The following is a 15,121-nucleotide window of genomic DNA, read 5'->3' on the forward strand; positions in this document are numbered from 1 at the left end:
AATCATATTTTTTCTCATCAATCTACACACAATATCCCATAATGACGAAGCAAAAACAGGTTTTTAGAAACTTTAGCCATTTAAAAAAAACTGAAATATCGCATTTACATAAGTATTCAGACCCTTTACTCAGTACTTTGTTGAAGCACCTTTGGCAGTGATTACAGCCTCAAGTCTTCTTGAGTATGATGCTACAAGCTTGGCACACCTGTATTTGGGGAGTTTCTCCCATTCTTCTCTGCAGATCCTCTCAAGCTCTGTCAGGTTGGATGGGGAGCGTCGCTGCACAGCTATTTTCAGTTCTCTCCAGAGATGTTCGATCGGGTTCAAGTCCGGGCTCTGGCTAGGACACTCAAGGACATTCAGAGACATATCCCGAAGCCAGTCCTGCGCTGTCTTGGCTGTGTGCTTAGGGTCATTGTCCTCATCCCAGTCTGAGGTCCTGAGCACTCTGGAGCAGGTTTTCATCAAGGATCTCTCTGTATGATGTGATGCTTGGCATTCAAACCAGATAGTTCAATCTTGGTTTCATCAGACCAGAGAATCTTGTTTCTCGTGGTCCTAGAGTCCTTTAGGGGCCTTATGGCAAACTCCAAGCGGGCTGTCTTGTGCTTTTTACTGAGGGTGGCTTCTGTCTGGCCACTCTACCATAAAGGCCTGATTGGTGGAGTGCTGCAGAGATGGTTGTCCTTCTGGAAGGTTCTCCCATCTCCCCAGAGTTAGCAACAGATCTGTTCTGTCAGTGTGACCATCTGGTTTTTAGTCACCTCCCTGACCAAGAACCTTCTCCCCCGATTGCTCAGTTTGGCTTGGCAGGCCAGCTCTAGGAAGAGTCTTGGTGATTCCAAACTTCTACCATTTAAGAATGATGGAGGCTACTGTGTTCTTGGGGACCTTCAATGCTGCAGAAATGTTTTGGTACCCTTCCCCAGATCTGTGCTTTGACACAATCCTGTCTCTGAGCTCTACGGATAATTTCTTTGACCTGATGGCTTGGTTTTTGCTCTGACATGCACTGTCGACTGTGGGACCTTTATATAGACAGGTGTGTGCCTTTCCAAATCATGTCCAGTCAATTTAATATTTTTTTAACCTTTATTTAACTAGGCAAGTCATTTAGGAACAAATTCTTATTTACAATGACGGCCTAGGAACAGTTGGTTAACTGCCTTGTTCAGGGGCAAAACAACAGATTTTTACCTTGTCAGCTCGTGGATTCGATCTAGCAACCTTTCGGTCACTTGGCTCTGGCTGGGCCACTCAATTTACCACAGGTGAACTCCAATCAAGTTGTAGAAATAACTCAAGGATGATAAATGGAAACAGGATGCACCTGAGCTCAATGTCGAGTCCCATAGCAAAGGGTCTGAATACTTATGTAAAAAATGTATTTAAGTTTATTTTTAAGGTATTTGCAAAAACGTTTTTGCTTTGTCGTTATGGCATATTGTGTATAGATTGAGGGAGAAAAACAATTGAATCCATTTTGAATAAGTTACAAAATGTGGAAAAAGTCAAGGGGTCTGAATACTTTTTGAATACACTGTAATCCCGATACTTAGGTGCCAATACGATATGAGTTGCGATTCGATGTTCCAACTATTTTGCAATGAACACTCAGGGAGATAAAGGTGTAGATTCACGCGCAGAGTGGCGCAGGTGTTTCTTTCGCCTTAGCAGAAGGCAGGAATCGTGGTCACAGGCAGGCATTGGTCATACACAGGTAGGCAAACAGGCAGGTGAATCAAAACTAGGACAAAGGCACAAACAGAATGAACTGAACTAAATAAGGAGCTGATGAGAACAGGTGAGTAACTCACACAGGTGAAATCAATGAACAAGAATGAAAGACAGGGCGACGTTCAAGAGCACAACGAAACAGAACACAAGATTGACTAAGAAAATAAATACAGAACCTTACTTAAATTGCTCATTATGTCTGCTGCAGAGAAGCGAGAGAGAGCGTGAGGAAATGAGTTTTGATCAGTCAGGGAAATACAAGTGATGAAAACATGTTGGCTTACTGTTTAAAAAGAAGACGGAGCAGAAGCCATAGGATGAAAAATACCAGCGTTTTGGTGCAAGTACAGCTGACTAGCGCTTGCTAACGCTACCTAGCAACAGCAACATTGTTTTGTCAACATTTGGAGTCAAAGTATAGATATAATATTGTCCAAAAATAATATTGCGTTATGTCACCGTATCTATTTTCTCCGCCGTAACTATTCAGAACTCTGAGTCGACGCTGAGGCTATTTATTGTAGCTTGTGACTGCATCACCTTCCCCCATTATGGTACCTAATTCAAAACCTCATAAACTTTATTAGTATTCTATCGGGATGACGACCAGGATCATTAAGAGTTATGGTGTGAGGTTAAAATATGAGCCTCCGCGGTAAGTAGTGACCAGGATGCTGCAGTGTATGACGAGTTGATGTACTGTCGTAGCTGGATGGTGTGAAGTGGGAGTGTCTGTTGACGTCGTAAAATGAAAAAGAATCTCAATTGTTGAAAGGCATCGAAGAAGCTGTATGCCAGTCGCAATTGTTTTATTTATCCTTATTCTACCAGGTAAATTGACTGAGAACACGTTCTCATTTACAGCAACGACCTGGGGAATAGTTACAGGGGAGATGAATGAGCCAAGTGTAAACTGGGGATTATTAGGTGACTGTGATGGTTTGAGGGCCAGATTTTGAATTTAGCCAGGACACCCGGGGTTAACACTCTTACGATAAGTGCCATGGGACCTTTAATGACCTCGGAGAGTCAGGACACCCGTCTAACGTCCCATTCGAAAGACGGCACCCTACACAGGGCAGTGTTCCCAATCACTGCCCTGGGGCATCGGGATATTTTTTAGACCAGAGGAAAGAGTGCTTCCTACTGGCCCTCCAACACCATTTCCAGCAGCACCTGGTCTCCCATCCAGGAACTGACCAGGACCAACGCTGCTTAGCTTCAGAAGCAAGCCACCAGTCGTATGCAGGGTGGTATGCTGCTGGAAAATTGTTAACATATTGGTTTAAATTGGTTGTAAATCTGAGGTTAGTTAGTAGTATATGACATGTTGAGACAAAATGCTAATCTTTTCAGGGATTAGACCCAAGGAAGCTAGGGGAGAGGTCAGAGGCACCAGGGGGTCCCCTTAGGGGGTGATGGGGGTTGTAGGGAGGGGTGTGTGTAGGGTAGGGGGGTACAGAAGGGGTAGAATCCCCACCCTCTAAAGAAGCTAGGGGAGAGGTTTGGTGCACTTGGTGGACTCTACCCCCCTCCCTCCCAATCCACTTTCCACAGGTCTGAGACCTGAGATATTCCCACCTATCAGAAGCCATTTTGCACAGACAGGGATCCATCTGGATCGGCTGGGTGGCTAAACTGCCTTATGACTGAGTCTTTATTCCTTCTGCAACAGACAGGGATCCATCTGGATCGGCTGGGTGGCTAAACTGCCTTATGACTGAGTCTTTATTCCTTCTGCAACAGACAGGGATCCATCTGGATCGGCTGGGTGGCTAAACTGTGAGTCTTTATTCCTTCTGCAACAGACAGGGATCCATCTGGGTCGGCTGGGTGGCTAAACTGCCTTATGACTGAGTCTTTATTCCTTCTGCAACAGACAGGGATCCATCCGGATGTGCTAATACATTGTTCCACTGCTACAAAGATTATACTGCTATGTTGGTACAGACAGAGACCCAGATCTGTTGCTAAACTGCCTTAGGACTGGGCTCCATCCGGATGTGCTAATACATTGTTCTAATGCTACGGAGATCCAACTCACTAATCCCCGTGAGCGATCATTCTGTGTTGTGCTATTGCTAACTAGAGGAGGATCCGGATCTCGCCCGAGGGATTAGAGAGGATCCGCTTTAGACGGACTCAGGATCCGGCAGGATCTGTTATACTGATCACTGAACTCCCAGAGAAAACACTCCACTCATCTCCCAGGAAACTAACCAGCTCTAGGACTCACTCTGGAAGCTTAGCAAGACCCCCAATAGCAGTCCTGCCCCACGTCCCAACTCAGCCCAGTGTATAGCAGTCTCAGACTGGCTTTGTAATGGTAATCAAAAGTCTTACACCATAGGGAAGGGTAGGGTGCCATTTCAGACACGCCCAGGTATCTCCAGCCCTTTCCACGGAGAAACCCCAGGTTGTAGAACCTTTAGTTATATCAGTCGTTTTGGTGAAGTCCAGCTCCTGTCTATATCAGCCCCCCCCCCCCCCCCCCCCCCCCAAATAATCGATTCTTAACCTTGGCCAGAAAAATGTCACTTCACTGTTCTCCAGTCAGTTTTTCTGTGTAACCAGTGACCAAGAGGGCTTGTCTCTGTGGAATCCCATTGCTCGTGTAACCAGTGGTGTCATCAGACTCGTTGTCTCCAAACATGTCATCAGGGGGATAGCAAGTCGGAATAGGGAGTTAGGGTGTTGAGGCGTTGTTGGCGTGGCGATGTAGCATAGTTGTCATGATGATAAGGCATATGTATACGTGTGGTGTTTGAGGGGACAGAGGATGACAGACAGACAGTGTAGGGGGAGGGGTGACAATGTAACGCTGTCACTACCTGTGGAGCGAACAGGGGGGGAGTTGAGGACACACACACATATGCCAAACAAATACACACACACACACTAAAGAGCATGCATACACACACACACACACACACACACACACAATCTCTCGGCATGCTGAGTGACCACCCACGGGGGGAAACTGCAGACCATTGCACAATACAGGACAACACACAAGGGTATCACACACACACACACGGAATTAGGCATGCTGCACACATTTTTATACACACATGCACACTCACATCTATACAGACAAACACATATCAAACTGAGCAGGGTGTATGGCTTTGACATAGGACAACTCCCCCTTTACCCTTCTGAAGGATAGTGTGTGTGTGTGTGTGTGTGTGTGTGTGTGTGTGTGTGTGTGTGTGTGTGTGTGTGTGTGTGTGTGTGTGTGTGTGTGTGTGTGTGTGTGTGTGTGTGTGTGTGTGTGTGTGTGTGGCTATGAATCACCCACAATACTGACAAACCTGTCACTAAGGTTGAGTCCAAAATGTCAACCTATTTCCTATTTAGTGCCCTACTTCTGACCAGGGCCTTTAAGGATATAGTCAAAAGTAGTGTACTATTTAGGGAATATGGTACCATTTGGGACACAGATTTAGCCCCAGGAGACTGCCAAGAGGAGCAACAAGCTCAGATTAAACACACACTCTCTCTTTCTCTCTCTCTCTCTCTCCCTCTCTCTTTCTCTCTTACCCTCCTCTGTCCTTCCCTCTCTCTTCTCTGTCTCTATCTTCTGTCTTGCTCTATCCACCCACCCTCCCTCCATCTCTCTTTTTCTCTGTAATGGTGTGTCAGTCATCATTAGTTGTTCTTTTGTTTTCTCTTTAATCACCAGCACTGACATCAACAACCCTGTCACTCACGCTTTGTGTGTGTGTGTGTGTGTGGACATGTTTAGCTATACTTGTGGAGAACAGAACTGGGGACATTTTTGTAGTCCACACAAGGTCAAATGCTATTTCTAGGGGGTTTACAGTGCCTTCGGAAAGTGTTCAGACTCCTTGACTTTTTCCACATTTTGTTACGTTACAGGCTAATTCTGAAATGGATTAAATAAAACATTTTCTTCAGCAATCGACACACAATACCCCATCATGACAAAGTGAAAACAGGTTAAGACATTCTTTTAAAATTATACATAAAAAATATAATTACCTTATTTACATAATTATTCAGACTCTTTGCTATGAGACTCGAAATTGACCTCAACTTTATCCAGTTTCCATTTATTATTCTTAAGATGTTTCTACAACTTGATTGGAGTCCCTCTGTGGTAAATTCAATTGATTTGACATGATTTGGAAAGTCACACTCCTGTCTATATAAGGTCCCACAGTTGACATGTCTGATGAAACCAAGATGGAAGTCTTTGGCCTGAATGCCAAGCGTCACGTCTGGAAGAAACCTGACACCATCCCTACAGTGAAGCATGGTGGAGGTAGCATCATGCTGTGGAGAATTTTTTCAGGGACTGGGAGACTAGTTAGGAGCGAGGCAAAGATGATGAACAGAGCAAAGTACAGAGAGATCCTTGATGAAAATCTGCCCCAGAGTGCTCAGGACCTCAGACTGGAATGAAGGTCCACCTTCCAACAGGACAATGACCCTAAGCACACAGTCAAGACATGCAGGAGTGGCTTCGGGACAAATTTCTGAATGTCCTTGAGTGGCCCAGCCAGAGCCCGGACTTGAACCCGATCGAACATCTCTGGAGAGACCTGAAAATAGCGGTGCAGCGACGCTCCCCAACCAACCTGACAGAGCTTGAGAGGATCTGCAGAGAAGAATGTGAGAAACTTCCCAAATACAGGTGTGCCTAGCTTGTAGCTCCATACCCAGGAAGACTTGAGGCTGTAATCGCTGCCAAAGGTGCCTCAACAAAGTACTGAGTAAAGGGTCTGAATACTTATGTGACATTTCTACATTTCTAAAAACCTGTTTTTGCTTTGTTGTTCCGGGGCATTGTGTGTAGATTGATGAAGGGAAAAAAAGTTGTTTATTTCAGAATAAGGCTGTAACGTAACAAAATGTGGAAAAAAGTCAAGGTCTCTGAATACCCTCCGAAGGCACTGTAGGGTTTGATTTAGGTTTCGGGTTCGGGTTAGGTTTAGGGTTATGGTTAAGTTTTCGGGTTAAGGTTGGGGTTAAAGTTAGGAGTTAGGGAAAATGGGATTTTGAATTAGCGGTGTATGTGTGTGTGTGTGTGTGTGTGTGTGTGTGTGTACACTGATAGTATGCCTGTAGTGCCAAATGTTGGCTTTAATTTGTGTATCTGGCTAGCATCTCGCTGCAGTAACACACACACACACACACACACACACACACACACACACACACACAAATGGCTAGCCTATCTAATCTAAACACATTCTCTAGAATCAATACACACACACTGCAGGGCTGTAATGGATACTCTAACTATAACCATCAACAACATTGTGTGTCTCTCTCAGTATTGCCACTTATGGACTCTCTCTCTCTCTCTCTCTCTCTCTCTCTCTCTCTCTCTCTCTCTCTCTCTCTCTCTATGTTGACAGATTGTGATGTCAGTCATAATGGTACAAACCCGATTGCTACAAAATGAGAAAACTCCCCTCCTTCCTCCATCTCTCCTCTCCTCCATCATCTCTCCTCTCCTCCATCATCTCTCCCTCTAGGGAGTGAGTGAGAGAGAGAGATACATTTGTGTGTGTGTGCACGTGTGTGTGTGAAGGCAGGAGAACACAGACAGGCTGACTGGTGGTACAGTGAGAAGGTGTGTGTCAGGACAAGCCTATTGTTTCAGCAGGAGAAAGGGAGGAAACGGAGAGAGGGAGAAAGGGAGAGAGAGGGAGAGGCAGAGGGAGAAGGGGAAGAGAGTACGACAGCAGGAGAGCGGGGCGCGTCTTTTGTGCTATACATTTACTTGGATAAGATGGGTTAACTGAATAGTTAATACATTCAGTTGTTACACACAGTGTATTTATTATTCATACAGTTTTGTTACATGTATACATATGACAATACTGTATGGACAATATACTATGTGTGATTATACTATATGTACAGTATACGACTGTTCACACATGTTGTGCCATGTTTTATTTGCCTCTGATGGTCCCTGGCCCTAGTTCTATAGGGGTCTTTGTGGTTGTCAACCAGAGAGCAGTATAATGGGTGATACATGCCATGTAAATATCTACTAGACCTTCACATGGTGATTGAGAGGGTGTTGGACTGGGGGGAACGCTCTCAGGTCCCGCTCCAAAGACCCAGAGGAGAGGAGAGACACATAGAGAGACACAAAGAGAGAATGGAGAGAAGAGGGGATAGAAAGAGAGAGGAGGAATGGAGAGGAGAGGGGATAGAAAGAGAGAGGAGGAATGGAGAGGAGAGGGGATAGAAAGAGAGAGGAGGAATAGAGAGGAGAGGGGATAGAAAGAGAGAGGAGGAATAGAGAGGAGAGGGGATAGAAAGAGAGAGGAGGAATAGAGAGGTGAGGGGATAGAAAGAGAGAGGACAAATAGAGAGAATGGAGAGAAGAGGAATGGATAGAAAGAGAGAGAGAGGGGGATAGAAAGAGGAAATGGAGAGGAGATAGAAAGGGATGGAGAAATAGAAAGAGAGGATGAATAGAGAGGATGGAGAGGGGGATAGAAAGGGGAGGAATGGAGAAATAGAAAGAGAGGAGGAATGGAGAGGAGAGGGGATAGAAAGAGGGAATAGAGAGGAGAGGGGATAGAAAGAGAGAGGAGGAATGGAGAGGAGGGGATAGAAAGGGATGGAGAATAGAAAGAGAGAGGAGGAATGGAGAGGAGAGGGGATAGAAAGAGAGGAGGAATGGAGAGGGAGGGGATAGAAAGAGAGAGGAGGGGATAGAAAATGGAGAGGAGGGGGATAGAAAGGGAGGAGGAATGGAGATGAGAGGGGATAGAAAGAGAGAGGAATAGAGAGGAGAGGGGATAGAAAGAGGGAGGAATGGAGAGAAGAGGGGATAGAAAGAGAGGGAGGAATGGAGAGGAGATAGAAAGAGGATGGAGAAAGATAGAAAGAGAGAGGAGGAATGGAGAGGAGAGGGGATAGAAAGAGAGAGGAGGAATGGAGAGGAGAGGGGATAGAAAGAGAGAGGAGGAATGGAGAGGAGAGGGGATAGAAAGAGAGAGGAGGAATGGAGAGGAGAGGGGATAGAAAGAGAGAGGAGTATGAGGCTGTGCATGCATTCCTCCCTCTCCGGAATGTCTAAGTGAGTTACTCCTCCCATCCACTCCGCGTTCCGGCGTTCCAATTGAATAGTTTCTCTCTCGTGCGCTCCCCCCCCCCCCCCATTGTCTCACTCTCTCTCTCCTTCTTCCTCTCTTCCCTTTTTCTGCCAGGCCGGGTTAAGAGCCTCGGAACGCCGGGAATGCTTGACTGTGTCCCAAATGACACCCTATTCCCTATTTAGTGCACTACTTTTAACAAGGGCCCATAAGGCTCTGGTCAAAAGTAGAGCATCATATAGGGAATAGTGAGCCATAACACACTGCCAAGGTCTCCTCTGCACTCCTCTCCTCTGTCTCCCTCCCTCCATTGCTCTCTCCCTCCCCTGTCTGTATCCATCACTTCGTCTCTTTTTTCTCTCCCTCTCTCACCCTGTCTAGCTCCCATCTCCCTCTCTGTCTCTCTCTCTGTCTCTCTCTCTCTCTCTCTCTCTCTCTCTCTCTCTCTCTCTCTCTCTCTCTCTCTCTCTCTCTCTCTCTCTCTCTCTCTCTCCCTTGGCCTCATCCAGTGATTCAACCTTTATCAGTCTTTTGGCTGAAGTATTCTTTAGGAATGTTGATGATCACTGCAAACATCAGAGGAATGCAACATTCTAGAAGGCTCCAGAATTCTTCAGAACACTTGGAGCCACATGGGTCCCTTTCACACTAGATTCTAGAGCCCAAATCATGAAACGAAAACATCTTATTTCAACGTTCAAACCACTACGACTAAAATATTACCAGCTAACTATGGTATTAGGTGACAGCCTTCTCTAACTCTGCATCTCTCTTTGCATTGTTAGCGAACCCCTTTCCATGGAATCTCAATGAGAGGCTTTAGACTTTGAGGTTTGGGGGTTTGAGGGAATTTTTTGGATGAGGAGGGTTTCTTAATCCTTTCAAGGGTGCACCAGGGGTCTCGGGTGAGGCTGAGGGGGTACAGAGGGGTGTGTGAGGACATTGACCCCTCAGTCCACCACAGTAATAGAAACAGCCTTCTAAGGCAGTTATCCCACGTTCCCACTTCTGGCACCAATGATCATGCAGCCTACTGTGTGTGTGTGTGTGTGTGTGTGTGTGTGTGTGTGTGTGTGTGTGTGTGTGTGTGTGTGTGTGTGTGTGTGTGTGTGTGTGTGTGTGTGTGTGTGTGTGTGTGTGTGTGTGTGTGTGTGTGTGTGCGCACCACGTGCATACGTGCATGCTTTAATGTGTTTGTGTGTGGCCTACGTGATCCCACTTCTGGCACCAGTGTGCGTGCAGCTGCAGGGTAGAAAGCAAAGAACAGAACAGAACAGAATACTAATATCACAGCCCAGTGGTGGCTGGTAGCTATATACCAGAGCCCTGAGATCCCTATAGACCTGCCAATAAGAGAGTGGGAAGACTATGACAGACCTTATTATCTATTGAGACTATCTATTGAGACCTTATTATCTATTGAGACATTATTATCTATTGAGACATTATTATCTATTGAGCCCTTATTATCTATTGAGCCCTTATTGTCTGTTGAGACCTTATCTATTGAGACCTTATTATCTATTGAGAATATATATTGAGACCTTATTGTCTATTGAGACCTTATTATCTATTGAGACCGTATTATCTATTGAGACCTTATTATCTATTGAGACCTTATTATCTATTGAGCCCTTATTGTCTATTGAGATTATCTATTGAAACCTTATTACCTATTGAGACCTTATTGTCTATTGAGACCTTATTACCTATTGAGACCTTATTATCTATTGAGACCTTATTGTCTATTGAGACCTTATTATCTATTGAGACCTTATTATCTATTGAGAATATCTATTGAGACCGTATTATCTATTGAGACCTTATTATCTATTGAGACCATATTATTTATTGAGACATTATTATCTATTGAGACCTTATTATCTATTGAGACCTTATTATCTATTGAGCCCTTATTGTCTATTGAGGCCTTATTATCTATCGAGACCTTATTATCTATTGAGACCTTATTGTCTCTTGAGATTATCTATTGAGACCTATTATCTATTGAGACCTTATTATATATTGAGACTATCTATTGAGACCTTATTGTCTATTGAGACCTATTATCTATTGAGACCTATTATCTATTGGGACCTTATTATCTATTGAGACCTTATTATCTATTGAGAATATCTATTGAGACCTTATTGTCTATTGAGATCTTATTATCTATTGAGACCTTATTATCTATTGAGACCTTATTATCTATTGAGACTATCTATTGAGAACTTATTATCTATTGAGAACGTATTATCTATTGAGACCTTATTATCTATTGAGCTTCGCCCGGCAATAGAAAGCTAAAATGTTTGAAAGTTTTAATGTCTTTCATGAAAAATATCTTATTTTCATGCCTTTGTTCTTCTATTGACCCTCTATGACTACATGAGTTTGTAGAATGTGTTTTTATCATTGAGTGTCTGACTGTGCTGGGTGCTCTGTTCTAATAGTCATTGTGCTTGGTCATTTTTTATGTACTCACTATCTCTTCTCTCTTTCACGTTCCTCCAGCTGTCTGGATCACTGAAGAGGAGGCTGACTGCGACTGAGGGGGCCCACCAGGGGGGCTTACGGCAGGGCCAAGGGCCCGGTAATGGCCCTGGTCTGGGTCTGAACGGTACCTCTGACGGTTCTTCCATGACCCAGGGGCCCGGGGGGCCCACCAAGCGACTCTGCCTGGAGGATGTGACCCTCGCCATGGGTACCAGCTTCCAGCAGAGCTCTTACTCTGGAGGACCCAGTCCTGGAGGTCATGGAGGTCCTGGAAGTCAGGGGTCACTTGAAGGTAACAGGCTGGGGAATGGGAACAACGGGCTAGGGTCACCCTACTCTATGCCCCCTAAGGCGAGTCCTGGGTCTGGGGGGCCTGGAAGTGTTGGTGGAGGAGGACAATTTCACCCCAATGGAAGCTCCTCGTCGGCCCCATCGGTTGAGCAGGAGCTCCAGGATATTCTGGATGAGTTGACCAAGAACCCAGATCCTTCTCTGCAGGAGTTGGATCTGGACAAGATACTGGGGAATAAAGAGGAGCAGAATCAAGGATCAGGGCCGGGGTACATCCACCCACATTCGCCCAAACGCTCCCCCCAGAGAACCACATCTCACCTGGAGAGCCACCTCACCCACTCCCCAGGCTTTCCACAGGCAGGGTCTCCCCAAGTAGGCCCGAGTCTGGCCGGAGCCCCCTACTCCATCCCCCACCCCACCAAACCTGTTCCCTCGCCTCTCTCGGCTTCACCACACCATTCCTCTTCATCCCAGAACCAAGCACGTTCTCCGATGTTATCCGCCGCCCTCTCCTCTCGACCCGGGTCTACTTGGCACGAGGTATCGCGAGCTCAACAGCTCCAGCAAATGGCGTCCAACTCCAACAAACACCTTTCCTCCAACACCCCTATCCCCCAGAACCAGACCCAGAATCAACCCCAGACCCAGGCCTCTATGCCTCCTCTATCCCAGCAAGGCTCACCCTGGGGTGGGCAGAAACTCCCCAACTCCTCCCCGCTCCACCAACAACCATTCAGCCCGGCTGGAAGCATTCAAAGCCCCCAGGGTTCAATGTCAATCTCCATCCTGGCTCCAGCTCCGTCTGCAGGGCCTTCACCACCCTACCGCCCAGATAAGCTAGGCAGTCCGGCTCTCGCCCAACCCCCCTTTAGCCCACAGAGTACCCTTCTACCTTTAGGAAACACCAGCACATCCAGCACTTCATCCAACATCCAGGGGTCACAAGCCAACTACATGTCCAGTGGAGGTGCACCAACATCAGGCGCCACAAGACCATCTCCCCCCTACCGAACTGACAAGCCTCACCAAAGCCCGGCGCTTCAGTCCAAGCATCAACCTCAACCCCAGAACCAACCCTTACCCCAAACCCAACAACCACATCCATACAGCACCCAGAACGGGTCAGGACCCAACAACAACATCTCGAGTCAGCTCTACAAAGCCATGACGGCGGGTCAACCCAGCAGCCTCAAGCTACTCATGCAACAACAACAACAACATCAACAACAACAACAGCAACATTCAAACACGCAACAGCTACAGACGAACGCCCAACTGGGCCAACACCCGTCCATGTCCAAACCATGTGGTGGTGGAGTCCCGCACCAGGAACCCTCATATTCCTTCACCAACACCAAGCCCCTCCGCCATTTTGACCTGGACCCCCAGCAGAAGATGGGAGGAGGGGGTGGACCCCCAATGGGCCCTGGACAGGGTGGACCCCCCAACCCCATGGCTGGTTACCGTGGAATGCAGCATGGTGGTGCAGCCGGAACACCAGCGTCAGTAGCAGCGAACCATGCCCATCTATTGCAACAGAGGATGCAGCAGAGAGCAGCAATGCAGCAGGCCGCAGCAGGAATCATGGGGCCACAACACTGTAGAGAGGTGAGTCATGATTGGTAGATTTTACTTCCTGGTTGCAGTATGTAGAGCGGTGATTGGATGGTTATATTTTCTGGTTGCAGTATTTATTCGGGTGCAAAAGTTGTCAGTAGTGCCTCCTCTGAGGTCATGTCTGTGTTGAGTTACTGCTTTAGTTGTCTTTTTGTTCAGGGAACTTAATGCTGCGTACTTTTATTTTGAAGTTTTTCTCAGGGCCTGTCGCAAATGTTTTCCTTTAGGACTGAGTCCCACTCATTCAAGGGTTTTTCTTAATTCTTACTATTTTCTACATTGTAGAATAATAGTGAAGACATCAAACTATGAAATAACACATGGAATCATGTAGTAACCAAAAAAGGGTTAGACAAATCAAAATATATTAAATATTTGAGATTCTTCAAATAGCCACCCTTTGCCTTGACGACAGCTTTGCACATTCTTGGCATTCTCTCAACCAGCTTCTCGAGGTAGTCACCTGGAATACATTTCAATTAATAGGTGCGCCTTCTTAAAAGTTAACTTGTGGAATTTCTTTCCCTCCTAATGCTTTTCAGTTGTGTGTGGAGGGATGATCAGTTGTGTTGTAACAAGGTAGGGATGGTATACAAAAGATAGCCCTATTTGGGAAAAGACCAAGTCCATATTATGGCAAGAACAGCTCAAATAAGCAAAGAGAAACAACAGTCCATCATTACTTCAAGACATGAAGGTCAGTCAATCCGGAATATTTCAAGAACTTTGAAAGTCTCTTCAAGTGCAGTCGCAAAAACCATCAAGTGCTATGATGAAACTGGCTTTCATGAGGACCGCCACAGGAAAGGAAGACCCAGAGTTACCTCTGCTGCAGAGTTCATTAGAGATACCAGCCTCAGAAATTGCAGGCCAAATAAATGCTTCACAGAGTTCAAGTAATAGACACATCTCAGCATCAACTGTTCAGAGGAGATTGTGTGAATCAGGCCGTCATGATCGAGTTGCTGCAAAGAAACCACTACTGAAGGACAACAATAACAAGAAGAGACTTGCTTGGGCCAAGAAACACGAGCAAAGGACATCAGACCGGTGGAAATCTGTCCTTTGGTCTAATTAGTCCAAATTTGAGATTTTTGGTTCCAACCGCCGTGTCTTTGTGAGATGCAGTGCGGGTGAACGGATGATTTCCGAATGGGTATTTCCCACGGTAAAGCATGGAGGAGGAGGTGTTATGGTGTGGGGGTGCTTTGCTGGTGACACTGTCTGTGATTTATTTAGAATTCAAGGGCACACTTAACCAGCATGTCTACCACAGCATTCTGCAGATACGCCATCCCATCTGGTTTGCGCTTAGTGGGACTATCATTTAATTTTCAACAGGACAATGACCCAACACACCTCCAGGCTGTGTAAGGGCTATTTACCAAGAGGAGAGTGATGGAGTGCTGCATCAGATGGCCTGGCCTCCACAATCACCCGACCTCAAACAAATTGAGATGGTTTGGGATGAGTCGAACTGCAGAGTGAAGGAAAAGCAGCGAACAAGTGCTCAGCATATGTGGGAACTCCTTCAAGACTGTTGGAAAAGCATTCCAGGTTGAGAGAATGCCAAGTGTGTGCAAAGCTGTCATCAGGGCTAAGGGTGGCTATTTGAAGAACCTCAAATATAAAATATATTTTGATTTGTTTAAAACGTTTTTGGTTACGACGTGGTGCCATATGTGTTATTTCATAGTTTTGATGTTTTCACTATTATTCTACAATGTAGAAAATAGTAAACATAAAGAAAAATCATTGTTTGGGTTAAATGTTCTAAAACTTTAAACCGGGAGGAAATTGGATGATACTGTGGAACTGTTGTGCTCGACTGTTTCTGCTGCTTTGGACTGACTTACGTTGTTTAGGCCCGGAGAGAATTTACTGAG

At 45.8% G+C, this 15,121-nt stretch overlaps 1 protein-coding gene across 2 annotated transcripts in view; it reads left to right on the forward strand.

Moving 5' to 3' along the window:
- The window catches only part of LOC135516107 (trithorax group protein osa-like), a 110,475-nt gene that overhangs the window by 43,017 nt on the left and 52,337 nt on the right, over positions 1 to 15,121 (forward strand). For both annotated transcript variants that reach the window (XM_064940147.1, XM_064940148.1), the window contains exon 2: positions 11,343 to 13,226. In XM_064940147.1, coding sequence (XP_064796219.1) covers positions 11,343 to 13,226 — 1,884 coding nt within the window. The remainder of the gene's footprint in view (positions 1 to 11,342; positions 13,227 to 15,121) is intronic.

The sequence above is a fragment of the Oncorhynchus masou genome, chromosome 27, assembly GCF_036934945.1.
Source record: "Oncorhynchus masou masou isolate Uvic2021 chromosome 27, UVic_Omas_1.1, whole genome shotgun sequence".
Classification (NCBI taxonomy): Eukaryota; Metazoa; Chordata; class Actinopteri; order Salmoniformes; family Salmonidae; genus Oncorhynchus; species Oncorhynchus masou.